Raw genomic sequence first — 25,258 nt, 5'->3', positions numbered from 1 at the left:
GCTGTCCTCTGGACAGAGGTAGGCATGTTACAGTGCAGTATATCATTCCTCTCATACCAGATTTAGGAATTTCTGCAAGTTTTTAGCTAATGGCTGTCATTAAATTCACTTTCTCTTCAGATACAGCTACAGTTCTGTCATTTTAGAGGAAGGAGAAGAGAAGCGCACTCCATATATAAAATAGTCTTTCTGGCTAGCTGTGTGTTTGAAAGCTTCCTCTCCCAATACTGGTAAAATGGACTTTCTAGAGAATTTTCATGGTCTGGAGAATAATTTACATCCGTGTTAGAGTTATGGTTTGGAAAATGTATGATATTGATGGTTGCTGATTTGTAAACTTACTTCTGTGATTCTAAGAAAGCTCCTCATGTTGAGTGGCAAATTCTAAGTAGATGTCATAGGTGTCAGGAAATGCATTAAGAACTACAATAAATATTCCAAATGGAAAAAAGAAAGAAAAAAAAATATATACTGCTCAGAATTACTGATAAAGTTTCATTTTACACCTTTTGTAACATTTAAACCTTATGACAATGTCCTCCTCATATATATCTCCATCAGTTAAGTTCAGTCATGTCAAACTATTTGCAACCCCATGGACTGCAGCATGCCAGGCTTCCCTGTCTATTAACAACTCCCAGAGCTTGATCAAACTCATGTCCATCAAGTCGGTGATGCCATAAAACCATGTCATCCTCTGTCACCCCTTCTCCTCCTATCTTCAATTTTTCCTAGTATCTGAATCTTTTCCAGTGAGTCCATTCATTACATCAGGTGGCCAAAGTACTGGAGCTTCAGCTTCAGCATCAGTCCTTCCAATGAACATTCAGGACTGATTTCCTTTAGGATTGACTGGTTTGATCTCCTTACAGTCCAAAGGACTCACAAGAGTCTTCTATAACATATCTCCATAACTTCTAGTAATTTCCTGGTTCTTCTGATAGTCTAGTCCCTTGATCCTTCTCATCCCTCTCATTCTGTCTTTCACTCCTCTGTCCTTTCACTCAGGGATTGAACCCCTGTCTCCTACACTGCAGGTGGATTCTATATCACTGAGTCACTGAAGCTTCCCAAATACAGGATAGTAGTTTATAAATGATTCCTTGCTACATAAAGTCAAACAATGTTATTGAGATTATTATCTCAAAATCTCTGAATTGAGCTTTCTGACCTTCTTCATCAACACTTCCCAAGGTTTCCACTATCACCTTATATGGTGTTAGCTTTCAAAATTAGCTCTCTTAAATTCTGATTAGAGAAACCTGATTTCTCACATATTTGAGTCCCACAAAATTGGAATACAGAGTGTGTGGAAAAAATCTGGTTGTTTTTTTACCATTATGTATTTTTTATTTATACTTCGTTTCAAAAATTATACATTATATTGGAATATAGTTGATTAACAATGTGTAGTTTCAGGTGTATAGCAAAGTGATTCAATTATACACATATATGTATCTACTCTTTTTCAAATTCTTTTCCCATTTAGATTATTACAGAGTATTGAGTAGAGTTGCCTGTGCTATACATTAGGTCCTGTTTGTGATCTGTTTTAAATATAGCAGTGTGTACATGTCAATCCTAAATTCCCAATCTATCCCTCCTCCCACCTTTACCCTTGGTAACATAAGCTCATTCTCTAAATCCTATAACTGTTTCTGCTTTGTAAATAAGCTTGTTTGTCTATTATTTTAGATTCTGCATATAAGCATGATCACATATTTGTCTTTCTCTGACTGACTTCATTAAGTATGATAATCTCCAGCTCCAGCTCCACCATGTTGCTGGAAATGGCATTATTTCATTCTCTTTAATGGCTGAGTAATATTACATTCTATATATGTACCATATCTTCTTTATCCATTAAACAATTGATGAACATTGAGGTTGCTTCAATGCCTTGGTTATTGTAAACAGCACTACAATGAATACAGGGTTGCATGTACTTTTTCCAACCATGTTTTTCCCAGATATATGCCCAGGAGTGGGAATGCTGGATCATACAGTAACTCTATTTTTAGTTTCTTAGAAACGTCCATATCATCCTCCATAGTAGTTGTACCAACTTACATCCCACCAACACTGTAGGAGAACTCCCTTTTCCCCATACCTTCTATAGCATTTGTAGACCTTTTGATGATGACCATTTTAATTGGTGTAAGTAAATGTCTCTTTGAAGTTTTCATTTGCATTTCTCTAATAATTAGCAGTGCTGAGTGTATTTTCATGTACTTCTTGGCCATCTGAATGTTTATTTTGTAGAAATACCTATTTACTTTGTCTGCCCATTTATGATAGCAATTTTTTTTTTTTTTACATAGAGCTGCATGAATTGCTTGTATATTTAGGAGATTAATCCCTTGTTAACCTTTTGTCAGTCACACTGCTTGCAAATAATTTCTCTCATTCTGCCAGTTGTCTGTTTTGTCCATGATTTCTTTTGCTATGCAAAACCATCCTTTGCATATCAAAGGAAATTATGTCACATTTTATTTTTGTGTGTGTGCTTTTTATTTTATTTTTACTTTACAATACTGTATTGGTTTTGCCATACTTGACATGAATCAACTACGGGTGTACATGTGTTCCCAATCCTGAACCCACCTCCCACCACCCTCTACATATCATCTCTCTGGGTCACCCCAGTGCACCAGCCCCAAGCATCCTGTATACTGTATCAAACCTAGACTGGCGATTCATTTCTTACATGATAGTATACATGTTTCAATGTCATTCTCCGAAATCATCCCACCCTCTCCCTCTCCCACAGAGTCCAAAAGTCCGTTCTATACATCTGTGTCTCTTTTGCTGTCTTGCATACAGGGTTATCATTACCATCTTTCTAAATTCCATATATATGCATTAGTATACTGTATTGGTGTTTTTCTTTCTGGCTTACTTCACTCTGTATAATCGGCCAGAGGTTCATCCACCTCATTAGAACTGATTCAAATGTATTCGTTTTAATGGCTGAGGAATACTCCACTGTGTATATGTACCATAGCTTTCTTATCCATTTGTCTGCTGATGGACATCTAGGTTGCTTCCATGTCCTCGCTATTATAAACAGTGCTGCGATGAACATTGTGGTAGATGTGTCTCTTTCAATTCTGGTTTCCTTGGTATGTATGCCCAGCAGTGGGATTGCTGGGTTATATGGCAGTTCTATTTACAGTTTTTTAAGGAATCTCCACAATGTTCTCCATAGTGGCTGTACTAGTTAGCATTCCCACCAACAGTGGAAGAGGGTTCCCTTTTTTCCACACCCTCTCCAGGACTTATTGCTTGTAGACTTTTGGATCACAGCCATTCTGACTGGCATGAAATGGTACCTCATTGTGGTTTTGACTTGCATTTCTCTGATAATGAGTGATGTTGAACATGTTTTCATGTGTTTGTTAGCCATCCGTATGTCTTCTTTGGAGAAATGTCTGTTTAGTTCTTTGGTCCATTTTTGATTGGGTCATTTATTTTTCTGGAATTGAGCTGCATAAATTGCTTGTATATTTTTGAGATTAGTTGTTTGTCAGTTGCTTCATTTGCTATTATTTTCTCCCATTCTGAAGGCTGTCTTTTCACCTTGCTTATAGTTTCCTTTGTTGTGCAGAAACTTTTAATTTTAATTATATCCCATTTGTTTATTTTTGCTTTTATTTCCAGTAATCTGGGAGGTGGTCATAGAGGATCCTGCTATGATTTATGTCGGAGAGTGGTTTGCCTATGTTCTCCTCTAGGAGTTTTATAGTTTCTGGTCTTACTTTTAGATCTTTAATCCATTTTGAGTTCATTTTTGTGTATGGTATTAGAAAGTGTTCTAGTTTCATTCTTTTACAAAAGGTTGACCAGTTTTCCCAGCACCACTTGATAAAGAGATTGTCTTTAATCTATTGTTTACTCTTGCCTTCTTGGTCAAAGACAATGTGTCCATAGGTGTGTGGATTTATCTCTGGGCTTTCTATTTTGTTCCATTGATCTATATGTCTGTCTTTGTGCCAGTACCATACTGTCTTGATGACTGTGGCTTTGTAGTAGAGCCTGATGTCAGGCAGGTTGATTCCTCCAGTTCCATTCTTCTTTCTCAACATAGCTTTGGCTATTCAAGGTTTTTTGTATTTCCATACAAATCTTGAAATTATTTGTTCTAGTTCTGTGAAAGATGCCGCTGGTAGCTTGATAGGGATTGCATTGAATCTGTAGATTGCTTTGGTTAGTATACTCATTTTTACTATATTTATTCTTCTGATCCATGAGCATGGTATATTTCTCCATCTATTAGTGTCCTCTTTGATTTCTTTCATCAGTGTTTTATAGTTTTCGATATATAGGTCTTTAGTTTCTTTAGGTAGATATATTCCTAAGTATTTTATTCTTTTCCTTGCAATGGTGAATGGAATTGTTTCCTTAATTTCTTTTTCTACTTTCTCATTATTAGTGTATAGGAATGCAAGCAATTTCTCTGTGTTGATTTTATATCCTGCAACTTTACTATATTCATTCATTAGTTCTAGTAATTTTCTGGTGGAGTCTTTAGGGTTTTCTATGTAGAGGATCATGTCATCTGCAAACAGTGACAGTTTTACTTCTTCTTTTCCGATTTGGATTCATTTTATTTCTTTTTCTGCTCTGATTGCTGTGGCCAAAACTTTCAGAACTATGGTGAATAGTAGCGGTGAAAGTGGGCACTCTTGTCTTGTTCCTGATTTTAGGGGAAATACTTTCAACTTTTCACCTTTGAGGATAATGTTTGCTGTGGGTAAATTAATTTACCTTTAATTATGTTGAGATGTGTTTCTTCTATTCCTGCTTTCTGGAGATTTTTTATCATAAATGGATGTTGAATTTTGCCAAAGCCTTTCTCTGCATCTATTGAGATGATCATATGGCTTTTATTTTCAATTTGTTAATGTGGTGAATTGCATTGATTGATTTACGGATATTGAAGAATCCTTGCATTCCTGGGATAAAGCCCACTTGGTCACAGTGTATGAACTTTTTAATGTGTTGTTGGATTCTGATTGCTAGAATTTCGTTAAGGATTTTTGCATCTATGTTCATCAGTGATATTGGCCTGTCATTTTCTTTTATTGTGGCATCTTTGTCAGGTTTTGGTATTAGGGTGATGGTGGCCTCATAGAATGAGTTTGGAAGTTTACCTTCCTCTGCAATTTTCTGGAAGAGTTTGAGTAGGATAGGTGTTAGCCCTTCTCTAATTTTTTGGTAGAATTCAGCTGTGAAGATGTCTGGACCTGGGCTTTTGTTTGCTGGAAGATTTCTGATTACAGTTTCAATTTCTGTGCTTGTGATTGGTCTGTTCAGATTTTCTATTTCTTCCTGGTTCAGTTTTGGAAAGTTGCATTTTTCTAAGAATTTGTCCATTTCTTCCACGTTGTCCATTTTATTGGCCCATAATTGCTGATAGTAGTCTCTTAGGATCCTTTGTATTTTTGTGTTGTCTGCTGTGATCTCTCCATCTTCATTTTTAATTTTATTGATTTGATTTTTCTCCCTTTGTTTCTTGATGAGTCTGGCTAATGGTTTGTCAATTTTATTTATCCTCTCAAAGAACCAGCTTTTGGCTTTGTTGATTTTTGCTATGGTCTCTTTTGTTTCTTTTGCATTTATTTCTGCCCTAATTTTTAAGATTTCTTTCCTTCTACTAACCCTGGGGTTCTCCATTTCTTCCTTTTCTAGTTGCTTGAGGTGTAGAGTTAGGTTATTTATTTGACTTTTTTCTTGTTTCTTGAGGTATGCCTGTATTGCTTTCAACTTTCCCCTTAGCACTGCTTTTATAGTGTCCCACAGGTTTTGTGTTGTTGTGTTTTATTTTCATTAGTTTCTATGCATATTTTGATTTCTTTTTTTATTTCTTCTGTGATTTGTTGTTTATTCAGAAGCGTGTTGTTAAGCCTCCATATGTTGGAATTTTTAATAGATTTTCTCCTGTAATTGAGATCTAATCTTAATGCATTATGGTCAGAAAAGATGCTTGGAATGATATCAATTTTTTTGAATTTATCCAGGCTAGATTTATGGCCCAGGATGTGATCTATCCTGGAGAAGTTTCCATGAGCACTTGAAAAAAAGGTGAAATCATTGTTTTGGGGTGAAATGTCCTATAGATATCAATTACGTCTAACTGGTCTATTGTATCATTTAAGTTTCTGTTTCTTTGTTAACTTTCTGTTTAGTTGATGTGTCCATAGGTGTGAGTGGGGTATTAAAGTCTCCCGCTATTACTGTGTTATTGTTAATTTCCCCTTTCATACTTGTTAGGATTTGTCTTACATATAGTGGTGCTCCTATTTTGGGTGCATATATATTTATAATTGTTATAGCTTCTTCTTGGATTGATCCTTTGATCATTATGTAGTGTCCGTTTTTGTCTCTTTTCACAGCCTTTGTTTTAAAGTATATTTTATCTGATATGAGTATTGCTACTCCTGCTTTCTTTTGGTCTCTGTTTACATGGAATATCTTTTTCCATCTCTTCACTTTCACTCTGTATGTGTCCCTTGTTTTGAAGTGGGTCTCTTGTAGACAACATATATAGGGGTCTTGTTTTTTGTTTGTTTGTTTTTTTTTTTTTTTTTTTTTTTTTTTTTTTTTTTTTTTTTATCCATTCAGCCAGTCTTTGTCTTTCGGTAGGGGCATTCAACCCATTTACATTTAAGGTAATTATTGATCAGTATGATCCCGTTGCCATTTACTTTATTGTTTTGGGTTTGGGTTTATATACCCTTTTCATGTTTCCTGTCTAGAGAATATCCTTTAACATTTGTTGGAGAGCTGGTTTGGTGGTGCTGAATTCTCTCAGCTTTTGCTTGTCTGTAAAGCTTTTGATTTCTCCTTCATATTTGAATAAGATCCTTGCTGGGTACAGTAATCTGGGTTGTAGGTTATTTTCTTTCATTACTTTATGTATGTCTTACTATTCCCTCCTGGCCTGGAAAGTTTCTAATGAAAGAAACTGTTATCCTTATGGGAATCCCCTTGTGTGTTATTTGTTGTTTTTCCCTTGCTGCTTTCAGTATCTGTTCTTTGCGTTTAATCTTTGTTAATTTGATTAATATGTGTCTTGGGGTGTTTGGCCTTGGGTTTATCCTGTTTGGGACTCTCTAGGTTTCTTGGATTTGGATGATTATTTCCTTCCTCAATTTAGGCAAGTTTTCAACTGTTATCTCCTCAATTATTTTCTCATGGTCTTTCTTTTTGTTTTCTTCCTCTGGGACTCCCATAATTCGAATGTTGGAGTGTTTCATATTGTCCTGGAGGTCTCTGAGATTATCCTCATTTCTTTTAATTCATTTTTCTTTCTTCCTCTCTGATTCATTTATTTCTACCATTCTATCTTCTATTTCACTAATCCTATCTTCTGCCTCTGTTATTCTGCTATTTGTTGCCTCCAGAGTGTTTCTGATCTCATTTATTGCATTATTCATTATATATTGACTCTTTTTTATTTCTTCTAGGTCCTTGTTAAACCTTCCTTGCATCTTCTCAATCCTTGTCTCCAGGTTATTTATCTGTGATTCCATTTTGATTTCAAGATTTTGGATCATTTTCACTATCAATATTTAGAATTCTTTATCAGGTAGATTCCTTATCTCTTCCTCTTTTGTTTGGTTTGGTGAGCATTTATCCTGTTCCTTTACCTGCTGGGTATTTCTCTGTTTCTTCATCTTGGTTATATTGCTGCGTTTGGGGTGGCCTTTCTGTACTCTGGCAGTTTGTGGAGTTCTCTTTATTATGGGGTTTCCTCACTGTGGGTGGGGTTGTATCAGTGGCTGTCAAGGTTTCTTGGTTAGGGAAGCTTGTGTTGGAGTTCTGGTGGGTGGAACAGCATTTCTTCTCTCTGGAGTGCAATGAAGTGTCCAGTAATGAGTTATGAGATGTCACTGGGTTTAGAGTAACTTTGAGCTACCTGTATATTGAAGCTCAGGGGTGTGTTCCTGTGTTGCTGGATAATTTGCATGGTATGTCTTGCTGTGGAACTTGTTCGCCCTTGGGTGGTGCTTAGTTTCAGTGTAGGTATGGAGGCATTTGATGAGCTATCAATTAATGTTCCCTGGAGTCAGGAGTTTTCTGGTCTTCTCAGGATTTGGACTTAAGCCTCCTGCTTCTAGTTTTCAGTTTTATTTTTACGGTAGCCTCAAGACTTCTCCATCTATACAGCACCGATGATAAAATATCTAGGTTAAAGATGAAAAGTTTCTCCACATGAGAGACACCCAGAGAGGTTCACAAAGTTACATGGAGAAGAGAAAAGGGAGTGGGGAGGTAGAGGTGACTGGAATGAAATGAGGTGGGATCAAAAGAGGAGAGAACAAGCTAGCCAGTAATCACTTCCCTATTTGCACTCCACAGTCTGGACTGCTCAGAGATGTTCATGGAGTTACACAGAGAAGAGAAGAGGGAGGAAGGAGACAGAGGTGGCCAGGAGGATAACAGAGGAAAATGAAAATGAGAGAGACAGATCCAGCCATTAACCAGTTACCTAAGTGTTCTCCACCATCTGGAACACACAGAGATTCAGAGTTGGGTAGAGATGAAAAGGGGGAGGGAGGAGGCAGAGGCAACCTGGTGGAGGAAAAGGAGAGTCCAAAGGAGGAGAGAGTAGTCAAGCCAGTAATCTTGCTCTCAAGTAAAGATGGGTACTGAAGATTAGGTTTTTAAAGGTACAAAATTGATCACAAATACAAAAAGCAAAGATTAAAAATCTAGAGTAGAGGTTGGATTTTCAAAAATATAATATTAAAGAAAAGAAGATGAAGAAAGAAAGAAAAAAAGTCACAGGAATTATTAAAAAACTACAACCACCACCACAAAATATATATATATATATATATATATATATATATATATATATATATATATATATATATATGGTGTTTGCTTTAAAAATAGGGTATTTTTTTTTAAGTAATAGCAGGTTATAAAAATAAAAATTAAAGGAGAACTAGAGGAGTTAAAAATTAAAAAATGTTTAATAAAAAAGGAAAAGAAAAGAAAAAAACAAACAGAAAAGAATGATCGTAAAAAAAAATAAAGGTATATCTGGGACTTTCTCTGGTGTTTTTGTGGGCAGTGTGGGGTCAGTTCATTTTCAGATAGTTCCTTGGTCCAGCTTATATTTCTCAAGATCTATAGGCCCCTTCCTATGTAGTCGGTACTAATGACAGGGCTTTAATCTATTGCACCTGTCACTTTCAAGGTGGTTCCCTCTGTTTTAGCTTCTTCTGTTTGCTGGTCTCTTCAGTGTCTGGTTTCTGCCCTGACACAAGGAGGGAGGTAGTGGATGCTCTTTTTTTAGGCTCACTTGTTCAGTCATGCTGTGGGGAAGGAGGGATGCTGCAAACAAATAACACTGGCGTGTGCTCACAGTGTCTCAGCCATGCTGGTCCTGCCCTGGCTCACAGCGCCCACAGCTCAGGCTCTGTGTTGCTCCACCAGGAACAGTCTGAGGCTGGCCCTGGGCTGCATGCACCTCCCCGGTCTAAGCCACTCAGCCTCAGGCACTCAGATAGTCCTCAGAGGCACAGACTCAGTTGGGCCTGCGTTTTGTGCCCTTCCCAGGTCCAAGTAGCTTGGGTGTTTGGCAAGTGCGGTCGCTGCGACTTATCACCTTTCCCATTCCTGCTGCTCAGTTTTCTGGGTGTACAACTGGCGCCCCTTCTTAGGCGGATGGTGACTGTTTTTGAAGACAATGATCTGCTTTTCTGGGTGCCTGATGTCCTCTGCCAGCATTCAGAAGCTATTTTGTGAATTTTACTCAGCGTTGAAATGTTCTTTTGATGAATTTGTGAGGGAGAAAGTGGTCTCCCCATCCTATTCCTCCGCCATCTTAGGACCGCCTCCCTATGTCACATTTTAAAAATACTCAAAAGTTTTTGCCTAGCAGAACAAGTTATGTCCCATTTGTTTATTTTTTAGTCAATCTTTGAGGTTGACTAAAAAAGATCATGCTACAATTTTTGTCAAAGCGTGTTCTTATGTTTTCTTCCAAGAGTTTTATAGTATATAATCTTACATTCAGGTCCTTAATCCATTTTGAATTTATTTTTGTGTGTGGTGATAAAGAATACTTTAATTTCTTGTTTTTTACATATAGCTGTCCAGTTTTCCCACCACCATTTATTGAAGATACTCTCTTTTCTCCATGGTATAGCTTTGTCTCCTTTCTTGTAGATTAATTGATCATAACTGTGTCTTTTTATTTCTGGAATTTATATCCTGTTCCATTGATCTACATATCTGTTTTTGTGACAGTACCATATAGTTTTGAAAACTGTAGCTTTGTACTATAGTCTGAAGTCAGGAAGCCTGATTCCTCTAGCTCCATTTTCCTTTCTCAAGTTTGCTTTGGCTATTTGAGGTCTTCTGTTTCTACATATAAATTTTAAATTTTTGTGTTATGAAGAATGGAATTGGTAAAATTTTTGCCATTGGTAATTTGATAGAGATTGCATTGAGTCTATAGATTGCCTTGGGCAGTATGATCATTTTGACAATATTGATTCTCTCAATCTAAGAACACGGTATATCTTTCCACCTGTTTATGTCATCTCAGTTTCTTTCATCACTGTTGAGTATATCACTGTTGTATCCCTAGGTAAGTTTATTCCTAAGTATTTTATTCTTTGTTGTAATAGTAAATGTGATTGGTTCCTTAATTTCTCTTTCTGATCTTTCATTGCTAGTGTATAAGAATACAAGAGATTTCTGTGCATTAATGTATCCTGCAACTTTACCAAACTCAGTGATGAATTCTAGTTTTCTAGGGGCATCTTTAGAATTCTCTATGTATAGTATTATGCCATCTGCAAACAGTGATAGTTTTACTTCTTATCTAATTTGAATTTCTTTTCTTTTTCTTCTTTGGTTATCATGGCAAGGATTTCTAATACTATGTTGAACAAAACCAGCAAGAGTGGACATCCTTGTATTATTCCTGATTTGGAAGAAATGCTTTCAGGTTTTCACCATTAAGAATGATGTTTACTTTGGGTATGTCATATATGGCCTTTATTATGTTGAGGTAGGTTACCTCTATGCTCATTTTCTGGAGTATTTTAATCATAAATACTGTTGGATTTGGTCAAAAGCTTTCTCTGCATCTATTGAGATGGTCATATGGTTTTTATTCTTTAAGTAGTTAATATGGTGTATTAAATTGATTGATTTGCACATATTGAAGAATCTTTGCATTGCTGGGATAAATCCAACTTGATCATGTTTTATGATCCTTCAAATGTGTGTCAGACTGTTTGTTAGTATTTTGTTGAGGATTTTCATGTCAATGTTCCTAAGTGATGTTGGTCTTATTTAGTCCCTAGGTCGTGTCTGAGTCTGACTCTTTGTGATGCCATGGACTGTAGCACACCAGTCTCTCCTGTCCTTCAACATCTCCCAGAGTTTGTTCAAACTCATGTCCATTGAGTCAGTAATGTTATCTAACCATCTCATCCTCTGCTACTCTCTTCTCCTTTTTCCTTCAATCTTTCCCAGCATCAGGGTGTTTTCCAATGAGTCAGCTCTTCACATTGCTTTACAATTGTGTGTGTGTGACATCATTGTCTGGTTTTGTTAGGGTGAAGACAGCTTTGTAGAATGGGCTTTGGGAGCATTCCTTCCTCTGCAAGTTTTTGCAAATATTTGAGAAATATGGGTGTTGGCTCTTCTCTAAATGTTTGATATAATTCACCTGTGAAGCCATATGGTACTGGGAGCTTGTTTGTTGGAAGATTTTAAGTTGCAGTGTTAATTTCATTACTTGTGAATGGTCTGTTTATATTTTCTGTTCCTGGTTCAACATGAGAAAGTTGTACCTAAGAATGTGCCCATTTCTTCCAGGTTTACCATTTTCTTTTTTTTATATAGTTGCTTGTAGTAGTAACATGATCCTTTGTTTTTCTGTCATATCAGTTGTAATTTTTTCTTTTTCATTTCTAATTTTATTGAACTCTCTTCTCTTTTTTTTTTTGAATGTCACTAGACAATGAATTAAGCAAATCTTTATTGAAGCTTAAATTGTGGGTACAGAAATACATTTCAAGTGATTTAAATCCAACACCATGAAGAGAGAAATTATGGCACCAAAATTTTCCCTCCTCTACCATACATACTAGGATTAATTTAGATTACTAGTCAATCTATTTTTCATTTTTTTCTAGGCTTTGTTCCATACAAAATTTGTGCAGGTCTTCAACATGAAATAGAAATCTTTCAAATCTATTAGGGGGAGGAAAATCAGACCTCAAGCCAATAAATGTCATCAAATCTACTGGGACACTGTTCAAGAACAAAATCCACTTTGAGCGTTGGTCCTCATAATAGCACCAAAACATTAGGTACTGTGTGTAATTACAGAAAATCAGAATGATCCATTGATTGAAAGCTTCTTCAATGAAGCTTTGAATCAACAATGTGCTTAAAATAAAAGTCAAGTGTTCCAACCACTTGATTTCAAACCAAGCAGATTTTATGTTCAGAAACACTTTAAAAAAGTGTTTCCTTCATAAATACGGAAGGAACAAAAGCATCACTGCATCAATCCAGAATCAAAAATTGTTTGAGGACAAGAAGAAATACAAAATTGAGTCAACTTTGCTCTTTTATCAACTGCTTAAATGTCCATGTTAGCAAATACAGCTAAAAGATGCCAATGCTTTTATGCCTGTATTTTTAGGTCATTTCCCATCAATGATTTTGGAATTTTGTGTGTAACGTTTCATGGATAGCATTCTGCTGCACTGAGTAGGTCTGAATAACTTTAACAGTTCTCATTCATCACCTGATCCTATTCCATGGTGAAAGGACAAACAAGCAAGAGGAACCAAGTCGGAACACTATTACACGTATCATAAAGTCACAGATTTTTTAAGTCACAAGATGGAAAAGACATTGAATCTGCTTTGAACCAAAGTTCGTGGCATATCAACAGAAATTAGTGAAAATGGCTACAAAAGTAAGTTAAGGTGAATCATCTGACCTGACTTGATTTGTTGAAACCAACCTTTATCTTCAATCTCCTCGTTAATAAATTGTGATAAAAATTCTTTTGTACTACTTAGCAAGTTAATAAAGACATGGTACTTATGAGAAGCTCATTTCATTTAGTGGGGGACACCAAATGGCACAGTTTCCATACAGTTCTGCCAATATTCCCTAGTACCAATCTACGCCTTCTTTGCTAATCAACAATAGTTTATTCCAAAAGAGCTCATGGCAATGAAAAATGTCAAACTCCATTGACCTTAAAAGAAAATTAAGCCTAGGGTCTACCCCGCCTTCCCCCTCTGGGGTATGGATTAGTATAAAACCCACAGTGTAACAGTGTATTACTTTATTGAGGGGGTGTGGTTGGGAGGGGAGACACCATGGTAACAGAAGGAATCAAAGTGATACAAGCACAGGAAGCGGTGTTAAAGTATAAATACACAGAATGGACAGTTTCCTTAGAGAACTTGACTCGTGGAAGAAAAACTTTAATTGCTGTTGCAAAAACATCTGTATGAAGTAGAAATTGGTTTCAATAACATTAGTAGAGAATATATTCTAGAAAGTGGAGGTAACTGGATGTAAAATCCTGGCAGCAATGAATAGAACAGTCCCAGATGGCTAGGCTGAGGCCAACACCTAATGAGGACGAAAGCCTTGTCTGTGGGGAATTTTGGATGACACCTGGAGAAATATTACACCGTGCACAAACCAAATTGAATTGTTTTCACAAGTGTTGTAAAGTTTCATATAGTAAAAGGTTTTTTCTACATGCACTTCAATTTCACAGCAACAGTGGCATAGGATACCTAAACACAGAAGAGAGCATTCATGCAAGATATCTAATTCCTTGATATAATAATGCATACAATTCAAAATGATTACACTATCATTACATCTAGGGCTTTCTGCAACTACAAGGTGGTGGTTATGGAAAGCATGGCCCTTGGTATCAATATCTAAAAAGCAGCCACCACCTTCTATGTGTGTTCTCTTTTTGCATTTTTTCTTCATGTTTCTTAATCAACTCTGCTGTTGTTGCTGCTTCTTAGCAAAACTGGTAAAAACAAAATTGTAATCATTGAACAAAGTGCTCTGGCAATCAAGACGTTTAAAACCTTCAATCTTCTGGGGCGAGGAAAGCACTGTGCGACATTTAGAACTCTGATTTACAAACAGGGTGGTCACAAATTTTCCTGGCTTGAAGACTTCCACAACTTTTCTGATCAGGTCATCATAGGAGGTCTGACTTAAGTTTGTTTCAAAGCTAACATAAGAAAATTCTGGTTCTGGAGTGATGTGAATAGTCCAGTAAGTTCCATCCGATTTCATCCCATTCATTGAATACCCACAAGGATTGAACATTGTGGCATCAATGACAGAACCTGGTATCAGGTCACGAATTCCACTCTCACGAGTGACATCCTTTGCAGTAACACCATCTTTCATGTAGAACTGATCCATAACTGCTGGGTCAAGCTCACTCATCAGAATTTCCAGGGTTTGATCTGGCTGATTGATTACCCTACTCTCTGGGAAATCCAAAGTATACAAGTACCAACAGTCAGAATTCATGTGTCCCATACAATATGCTGCTCCATTTGGGAAAATTGCATTAAGGAACTTTATTTCTTCCTGGAAATTCCAGTGTGGGTACCCTTGGTGAGAAGGCTTCATGAAATTCTTACAAAAATAAAAGAAGCTTTGAATTGAGTCAAACCCACTGTAATCCCTAGCAAGTTTTAATAGGGGAACCAGTGCTTTCAGCAAGAGGGTGGTACCACATGTCTTCAAAATGAAACGTCTCTTGGAGACAAACATGCTACTCTCACTGAGTACATAAGCTTCCTGCTTGTCAGTTTTTGTCACACTTATGATTGAACATTGCACATCCTTCAAAAGTATGTCCCACTAGGATTTTTTAATAATTATTTATTTTTGGCTGTGCTGGGTCTTCACTGCTGTGTACAGGCTTTCTTTAGTTGTGGTAAGCAGGGGGCTTCTTACTGTGGTGACTTGTCTTGTTGCGGGGCACAGGCTCTACGGTGAATGGGCTTCAGTAGTTGCGGTACATGGGTTCAGCTCCCCTGTGGCATGGGGGATCTTCCCAGGCCAGGGATTGAACGGGTGTCCTTTGCATTGCAAGGCGAATTCTTAAACACTTGGGATGGTGCAAAGATCCCCAGATCCTTGGTTTGCGTCAGGTTGCTGCCTGGAGAACGAAACCTCCAGCAGTTTCTCGGTCACTTCGAAAAAATGTGCAGCTTCCATCACCGTGAGACTAGCGAACAACCAACAACCACAGAAAATCAACTAAATTAAATCTCTTCTCCCGCTGCCGCCGCCGCTGCAGATTGTTCCAGCTGTGTTACTAAAGATCAGGTTCCCCCTTTTTTTTTTGCTATAATTTTATATTAACTTTTTTTTAAAAAAATACGGATTAATAAAACTTTCCCAGCTTTGTGTGTGTGGGTAAGTGAAAGTTGAACGTGAGTCTGTTGGAAATAGAGGCAGATACAGCTCAGTCTCTTGTAGTCCGCTGTTTCCCCGTTAGAGAGAGTAGGGCGAGCACTAGCTAATGTCGCCAGCCATACTGTGGGAGCCTGAACTCTCTTCTTTGTTGATAAGTTTAGCTAAGGGCTTATCAATTTTTTTTTTATCTTCTCAAAGAACAAGCTTTTAGTTTCATTGATCTTTGCTACTTTTTCCTTCATTTCTATTTCATTTATTTCTGCTGTGATTTTTATGATTTCTTTCCTTCTACTAACTTTGGATTTTGTTTGTTCTTATTTATCTAATTGCTTTACGTGTAAAGATCAGTTGTTTATTTGAGATTTCTATTTCTTGAGGTGGGATTGAATTGCTATAAATTTCCCTCATAGGACTGTTCTGCTGCATCCTACAGATTTTGGGTCCTCATATTTTCTTTGTTGCTTGTTTTTATGTATTATTGAATTCTTTCTTTGATTTTTCAGTTATCTCTTTGTTATTTAGCAGTATATTGTTTAGCCTACATGTGTTTGTGCTTTGTACAGTTATTTTGCTGCAATTGATTCCTAATTTCAAAGTTCTATAGTTGGAAAAGATGCTTGATATGATTTCCATATTCTTAAATTTACCAAGGTTTGATTTGTGACCTAAGATGTGATATATTCTGGAGAATGTTCTGGGTGCACTTTAGAAGAAAATGTATTCTGCTGCTTTTGGATAGAATGTCTTATAAATATCAATTAAGTTTGTCTGGGCTATTTTGTCATTTAAAGTTTTTGCTTTCTTATTTATTTTCTGTCTGGATGATCTTTCCAAATGTGTAAGCGGGGTGTGAAAATCACCCATTATTATTTTGCTACTGTCAAACACTACCACAAGACTATTAGAGCTCATCAATGAATTTGGTAAAGTTTCAGGATACAAAATCAATACACAGAAATCTCTTGCATTCCTACACAGTAACAAAGAAATATCAGAGAGATTAAGAAATAAATCCCATTTGCCACTGGAAAAAAAAAAAACAGATAAAATACCTAGGAATAAAACTATCTAAGGAGGTAAAAACCTGTACTCACTATGACACCAATGAAAGAAATCAAATATGACATAAATGGAGAGATATACCATATTCTCGAGAGGAAGAATCAATTGTGAAAATGACTATACTACTGAAAGCAATATACCTACTCAGTCCAATCACTATCAAATTACCAATGACATTTTTCACAGAATTAAAAGAAAAAAATTACAACTTACATGGAAATACAAAAGTCCTAGAATAGCCAAAGTAATCTTGAGAAAGGAGAATGGACATACAGGAATTAGGCTCCCTGACTTAAGTCTGTACTACAAAGCTACAGTCATCAAAACAGTATGATACTGGCACAAAAACAGAAATAGAGATCAATGCAATAAGATAGAGAGCCCAGAGATGACCTAATTTATGACAAAGGAGGCAAGAATATACAATAGAGAAAATACAGTCTCTTCAATTAATAATGCTTGAGAAAACTACATTTAAAGACAGCTACATTTAAAAGAATGAAATTTGAACATTCACTAACACCATGCACAAATATAAACTCTAAATGGATTAAGCACCTAAATGTATAGACACTGTGAAACTCTTAGAGGAAAACATAGGAAGAACACTCTTTGCCATACATCACAGCAAGATCTTTTTTGATCCACCACCTAGAGTAATGAAAATAAAAACAAAATAAACAAATGTGATCTAGTTAAAATTAAAATTTTTTACACAGCAAAGAAAATCATAAAGGACATGAAAAGACAATCATCAGAATGGGAGAAAATATTTGTAAATGAAGCAACTGACAAAGGATTAATTTCCAAATATTCAAATAGCTCGTGAAATTCAATATCAAAAACAAACAAACAAACAAACAAAGCCTGGGTGAAAACCTAAATAGATATTTCTCCAAAGAAGACATACTGATGGTCAAAAGCCAGATGAAATGATGCTCACTATCATTAATTATTAGAGAAATGCTGATCAAAGCTACAATGAAGTGTCACCTCACACTGGTCAGAATGGTCAACATCCAAAAATCTACAGACAGTAAATCCTGGAGAGAGTGTGGACAAAAGGGCACCCTCTGTCACTGTTGATGGGAATGTAAACTGACACAGTCACTATGAGGAACAGTATAGAAGTTTCTTTATAAACTAAATATAGAACTGCCATATGACCCAGCAATTCCACTACTGAGCATACCTCCTGTGAACCATAATTATAAAAGACACATGCACCCGAGTGTTCATTGCAATACTATTTATAAAAGCCAGAACATGTAAGCAACCTAAATAGCCATCAACAGAGTAAAGATGCGGTACATATATACAACAGAATATTATTCAGCTATAATAAAGAATGACACTGAGTCACTGGCAGAGACATGGATGGACCTAAAAGGCTGTTACACAGAATGAAGTAAGTCATAAAGAGAAAAACAAATATATATTACTGCATATAAATGGAATCTAGAGAAATAGCACAGGTGAACCTATTTTTAGGGCAGGAAGAGCCAGACATGTAGAGAATGGATGTGCGGATATGGGTGGGAGATAGGTAGTGTGGGACAAAATAGGAGTTTGGGATTGATATTTGGGCACTGCTATGTGTAAAATAGATAGGTGGTAGAACATGCTGTATAGCATGGGGAGCTCAGTTTGGTTCTCCATGGTGACCTACTACTACTACTACTACTACTACTAAGTCGCTTCAGTCATGTCCGACTCTATGCGGCCCCATAGACAGCAGCCCACCAGGCTCCCCCATCCCTGGGATTCTCCAGGCAAGAACACTGGAGTGGGTTGCCAATTCCTTCTCCAATGCATGAAAGTGAAAAGTGAAAGTGAAGTCGTTCAGCCGTGTCCGACTCTTAGCGACCCCATGGACCTAGATAAATGGAAATGGGAGAGGGGGTCCAAGAGGGAAGGGATATATGTATTCATGTAGCAGATTCACTTCATTGTACAGCAGAAACTAACACAACAATGTAAATAACTATGTATGCATGTTCAGTCACTCAGTCATGTCTGACTCTTTGGGACCCCATGGACTGTAGCCCACCAGGCTCCTCTGTCTATGGGATTCTCCAGGCAAGAATACTAGAGTGAGTTGCCATGCCTTCCTCCAGGGGATCTTGCCAACCAGGGATCAAACCTGCATCTCCTGCAGTTCCTGCTTTGCAGGCGGGCTCTTCACCACTGAGCCACCAAGGAAACCTCAACTATACTTCAATTAAAAAAAAAAAAAGAAAAAGAAGAAAAAGAAGACAAAACATGTTGCCGGTGATGGGTAATATGGTAGCACAATCACAAAAATTAATTTATGGGATTTTCTGAGAACAAGGAAGAACTGAGTTTTGATGCCAAGATATTTTAGAGAATGGCTGGCTAACAAGAAGAAATTGGTACTGTGAAAGTTTTTCCCTCATTAAATATTTTAAAATGGTGTTCTACACTGTAGGGAAAAACTACTTGAACTCTTGATATGATCACTAGTCTCTAGTATAAGTGTTCCATATAGAAATTAACTGGTGTTTAAACAGGCTAAACAATTGCTAAAACTGAGCCCTTTTAGGATTGAAACCATTTCAGGCAGTATGTAAGAATTCTCATGGTGTTTGTTAGTTAATAGTTTCAGTTGAATACCTAACTTAATAGGATACAAAGTATAATCAAATATACTTATTGTTAAAGTCTTATAAAGTTTAACTGGAATATGAAGGAAAAGACACAAAGAGACTCTATTTTTAAAAAGGAATATATACTGTGCTTACAGAAAAGTGGAAGGATAAAATTTATTCAAGAGACATGACATATTAGAATATTTTAAAATATCTTAGAAATAAAAGTTTAAGACTATCAAATAAAACACACTAGACACAATTAACCATATAACAGTACTTGAGTTACCCAAGTAAAGTTTTCAATAAATATTTGTTGAATGGATGGTTGGATTTTAGCATGTTCACAACCCTTAAATAATGAAAAACTTCAAGCTCTCTTTATGTTTGTTAAATAGTCATAAGTTTGCCCTTTGCATTTATTATTCGGTTTTTGGTTGACTTGACTCTTATGTAAAATGGCAATTCTATTTCTAGGTGCAAATCAGCTGTCTAGAATACTGGATCTGGCCTTGATAACTCCTTCATTATTCTTTGATTCATTTAGAGGTTCAGTAGATACAGCTTTCTTCTAAATCCCTTGATCTTACAGGAATTTTTTAGCTATGAATAATTTTCAAGAACTTCCACCTCTGACATTCATTTCTAGGAGAAAGTAACTTTATGAAGATTATCCTTAAGTTTTCCCAAGAATTATGGGGCACATCTTCAAGGCAGAGTAAGCAATATCAACCACTTCAGACAGTGCCATGATTCAAATACAGGGGCCCATAGAATTCTTAAGCAGAGCAATTAGAGAGCATATCAGTCAAAATAACCTTTGAGCTGAAAAGGCAATAAGCTACATTTTACTGTAGATCATGTAGCATACTTTTTTCCCTTTAATTAATTTTTTTGAGCGAGAAAGACAGACAAGGCAGTATAGTACACAGCTATACTCACTTTTTTATAGATATTAGTGAATGCTTTTAATATGATATCCTGGTGGGCAATTCAGATTATGCCAAGTTTGTTAAGTTTTTGCTGGGTGATGTTAAGCAGCTTCTCACCATTTATTTCTGCTCTTTCCAAATTTTCTCCATATACAAGAAAACTATAATCAACTCTGAAAAAGACACAAAAGAGTTAAGGAGATGTCAGGAAAATAGAGACTATACATCTTTGTGAAGGTAACTACACAATTCTATTGGAATAGACTTGCTTGTGTCTCTTTTGTCATTATCAAAGAGCTGTTTTCACCCTTTATTTCATCACACCATCTTAAATTTAGCATCTTTAGTGAGAAAGGCTTAGGAAGGACAATTTTTATAGGTCTTTACAAAAATGCTTCAGTGAAAAATTTAACTCACTAAAGAGATCCTATTAAATATACAAGAACAGAGAGGATAACTAAAACATATTTAGAATCTGTTATAATAATACCTTAAAAGGACTTAAGTGAGATAAAATACAGGTTTTGATTTGTGAGTGCTTTGATATCAGGAATTTTATCAACAACACACCTACATAGTTAAATATATGTGAACTATTTTGGGAGGGTACAAACTCTTGGATAAACTGCTTCAAAACTATATTCAAAACATAAAAATCCACATTTCTCAGATATATGTTTTAATGAACTGCTTCTTTGACATATATTTAGATCTATTTAGAGAGAAACTAGAGGAACCATAAAGACATAACACAATGTATTATATGATGGAGAAAATAAATTACTATAACTGACATGAAAGGTTGCTGAGCTATGAATAACTAAATCATTAGTAGACCATAAATAAATTATGAAATTATCATTCACCTTTGGTTATTCATAGTAATAATAGTAGTTAAGTGGAAACAGTACAAATAAAATAAACTTATAATTTGCTTGAAATTTGATATTGAGCTTTCCTATGATAGTGGTGGTTTAGTCACTAAGTTGTGTCCAACTCTTGTGATCCCATGGATGGTAGCCTGCCAGGCTCATCTGTCCATGGGATTCTCCAGGTAAGAATACTGGAGTGGGTTTCCATTTCCTTCTCCAGGGGATGTTTCCAACCCAGGAACTGAACCCATCTCCTGCACTGCAGGCAGATTCTTTACCGACTGAGCTATAGTGAGTATGGCTAATTCATACTCTGGGAAATAACAGTATAAGTTAATTAATACAGATTCCATTACTTTATATCTTAAAAAATAATTAAGTTAGAGAAACGATTACCTTTACAATATATTTAGAAAATTTTTTAACTAATAAGATAATGTAAATAAGATTTCATGAGGAATATTTAAACTGCTTTTTATAACTTATCAAGTGCACATATATATTTAATTATGCTGATATGCTAATTAAATCATGTTTGAATTCCCATCTATTTATTAAAACAAGATCTACTAGTAACTGGGCTTCCCTGGTGACTCAGCTCGTAAAGAACTGGCCTACCAATGCAGGAGACTCAAGAGATACGGGTTCAACCCCTGAGTCTACTGGAGAAGGAAACTGCAATCTGCTGCAGTATTCCTTCCTGGAAAATTCCATGGACAGAGGAGCCTGGTGGGCTACAGTCCATAGGGTCAGAAAGAGTCAGACATAACTCAGATTGTGTGCACATGCACATACACACACACAAACAACCTCTATTAACTTATTTTGTTGGTTTCATTCTCCTTACAATCTGCTCTTTAAAGGCTTACAACTACATTTATTTTAAATGTTTATAATTCTCTACTGCTACATATTCAGACAGGCCTTACACTTGATTACTCATAAATTAGTAAGGTTTATTATTGCATTTTAAATTTAAAGAAGTGAAGTCACTTGGAATAACCCAACTTCCATCAGTGTAGATATTTATTCAGAATTTCCATTTCCCCCACTTGGAGCTTCATGATAGAGAAAAATTATCTGCCCCAATGTAGAAAATAACCAGAAATATTATTCAGATATTTTCAAACTATCTACCTAAACTTGAGTGTATTTTTCACTCTAAGGTAATGTTTCAAGTTCATTATTTCCTTTCATTAACAGAAGAAAAATAAGGGTTTGATTAGTAAATTAGAAATATCAAGAGGAAGTTGTGTAAACATGACAAAATTGAAAGCTAAATATCTCAAAGTAATCTTCCTATTAATTTATAGAAGATTTTGGTGAACTAATTTCATTAGAGTGATTAAATATTATAAAAAGATTAATTGAATTATGTATGGGTCAGTTTTAATACCAGGAATTGTCTAGGGGAAAATTATACTTAGTTATGTTCAATAGAATTAGAAAAACACTTTTGTGGATGGTGCTCATACTTGGAACTTCCCTCTAACTACATTTGAAAGTTGGATGACTTGTCAGGGAGAATTTTAGCTTTCCTTTGCTTCTCATGTATGTATGATAGTAATCATATTGCTCTGAATATTTCATATGTATCACACTCCACATTCTGTTTTATGAACTGAAGCAGATATTTGCGCTAGAATATAATATACTGTCAATAAGTCTGTAGAAATAAATTAAGAAACTATGATATAAACAAAGTTAATAAAATAACCTGCTTTCTGTAGATGACTGAATATCTGATATAATAAATGTCAGCTATTTCTACCAGGTTACTTTGCCTTTGCTTTTTCAAATGCTTTCATTAAAACTTATTTATATGCTAGCTGTAGGTTCATCTTATACAGCCTTTATTATGTTGATTTATGTTCCCTTTGGGCTTCCCAGGTGGCGCTAGTGGTAAAGAACCCGCTTACCAATGCAAGAGACATTAAGAGACCTGAGTTCCATTTTTGAGTTGAGAAGATCCCCTGGAGGAGGGTGTGGCAACCCACTCCCATATTCTTGCCTGGAGAATCCCATGGACAGAGGAGACTGGCAGGCTAAAGTCCATAGAGTCAGAGTCTGACACAACTGAAGCTACTTAACATGCACACATGCATGTTACCTCTGTGCCCACTTTCTGAAGAGATTTTTTTCTTTAATAATAAATGGGTGCAGAATTTTATCAAAAATTTTTTTGCATCTACAGAGAGGATCATATGGTTTTTATTTTTCAACTCGTTGATGTATTCCAAATTGGTTGAAAAACTCTTACATTCTGGATGGGATGGGAGTTTGAGGGAGAATGGATACATATATATATATGTATGGCTGAATCTCTTTGCTGCTCACCTGAAACTATCACAACATTTTTAATTGGCTATACCCCTATACAAATTTTTAAAAATAAATTAAACGATCTTAAAAAATTACTTAGGAAAGATATGGACTAGATAATGGATATGGACTTCAAACAAGTTCTATAGTTTTACCAGTCAATAGCCTGCATCTTTGGATCACTGGATTTTGGATGAAGTCCATACATATCATGTTGGCCTTCATTTACACATGTGACACTTTGAGCTATTAATGACATAAATAACAAGTTTGTTTGATAAACATACATCTGGCTATAAGCATTAAAAACTTTGCTAATCAGAGACATGGTCACTTCCTTAAAGAACCATGAAGGCAAAAGAGACTAAATCCCATGATGCATAAAATCCATTGCAGACATCCAAGGAGATATTTAGGAAGCTTAAGAATTGATTAAAATTCTATAGTCAGTTGGCAGGTACATTAGAAATGAGACCAAAGATTAAAAGCAGAAAACTCATTCCCAATATCTGTCTCACAATCTTTGGGGCTTTAAAACAATCTGTATTTTTATATCTATTATCACAGACATAGTGGTGATGTTCAAACTAATGCCAAGGATGGAATTTATTATTGAATACTAAGTTATCAATCTGAACATTTGTGACTGTCAAGCTGATTTATACAACATACACATCTACCCCTACCTGGATTTGCCCTTCTTATCCCATGCCACTTTGTCTCATCAGAATTTACTATAAACAGTATTGATTTACAAATTAGGTCACAGCAATATTCTTAAATATTGTATGTGTGAATATGTTCATGCATGTGTTTTTATGAAATTTAAATTTAATTTGCCAATGTATGAGTAATTAATATAGTCATAATATAGTCATAACCCCAGTTTATATTTATGGGGATTAACATAGCTATCAAGATTAGTCTGTATGTTTTACTTATAAATAAAAATGGAGAAATTTTTTAGCTTAAGAAACTACAAGACCCTCTGTCGTAATAATAACTAATCTTTTCCACTATTCTAAGCATATTTCATGTATTAACTCAATTCTTGAAACAACTCTATGACAGAGGAACTTTCATTCTCCCCACTTTACAAATGTAAAAACTAACTCCAGGAGAGTTAAATCACTTATTTAAGGATACTTAAGCCTGTAAGTGGCTGAGTCAGGATTTAAATACAATAACATAAAATCTAGATGCCATGCTCTTAACCAATATGCTATTCTAATTTTCTTAGTAATTGAGATGGCCTAAGATTTATGAATAGCTTTTATGATACCCCAAAAATATCTACTAAAATGACATGCTCAAAGATATGAGACAGCTGATCACAATCTCAGAGTAATCTTAAGTGCAGCCAACTATCCACAGCTGTGAATATTTGTAATAAGCATAATCCGTCTGTACAACTCATCATTCCTTAAGTTCACTCATTCATTGTTCAACGAAGATTTAATTAATACTTTCAATATACACAAGTTGTTAAAAATCGTGAAGCAAAGGAAGAAACAGAACACAATCTCTGCATTTAAATAACTTTTTTGGCAACTAAACAAAAACACACAAGATATTAATAAAATGCATGCCACACTAAAAGAAATATGCTCATAAGTGAAATGAATAAGAATCATGGTAGGCATTTGGTAATCAGAGAGGTGAGAGACCAGAATGAGTCACACACATGTCCTACAGGATGAAATTACAACCCAGTAATTCTTACAACTGTAAATAGCATGTAATTTTGCTTCATCAATCAATGTTTTATGTTCCTGCAATCCAATATACTGAACCTGGATTAATATAATGTTATTCTGAGTCTAATTCAGATTCTTAATTCTGTGTGCTATGACTTGATCTGGAAGAGGATAGAAAAAAATACTTAAAAGGATTCAGGGAAAAGTCTATTAGTATTAGTCTATTGTATTAGTCAGAGATGGGCTATACAAATTATTTAAACCAAGACCACAACTCAAAATTAAAGATATGCATC

General features: G+C 35.7%; 1 protein-coding gene across 2 annotated transcripts in view; it reads right to left on the bottom strand.

Moving 5' to 3' along the window:
- Positions 1–11,995: 11,995 nt before the first annotated feature.
- The window catches only part of LOC121818204 (S-adenosylmethionine decarboxylase proenzyme-like), a 144,804-nt gene continuing 131,541 nt past the window's right edge, over positions 11,996–25,258 (bottom strand). For both annotated transcript variants that reach the window (XM_060407857.1, XM_060407858.1), the window contains exon 4: positions 11,996–20,244. In XM_060407857.1, the coding sequence (XP_060263840.1) occupies positions 14,020–14,817 (798 nt within the window). In that variant the 5' untranslated portion in view covers positions 14,818–20,244 and the 3' untranslated portion in view covers positions 11,996–14,019. The remainder of the gene's footprint in view (positions 20,245–25,258) is intronic.

The sequence above is a fragment of the Ovis aries genome, chromosome X (assembly GCF_016772045.2).
Source record: "Ovis aries strain OAR_USU_Benz2616 breed Rambouillet chromosome X, ARS-UI_Ramb_v3.0, whole genome shotgun sequence".
Classification (NCBI taxonomy): Eukaryota; Metazoa; Chordata; class Mammalia; order Artiodactyla; family Bovidae; genus Ovis; species Ovis aries.
The sequence above is the reverse complement of the archived record's forward strand: the minus strand, read 5'-3'. Positions and strand labels throughout refer to the sequence as shown.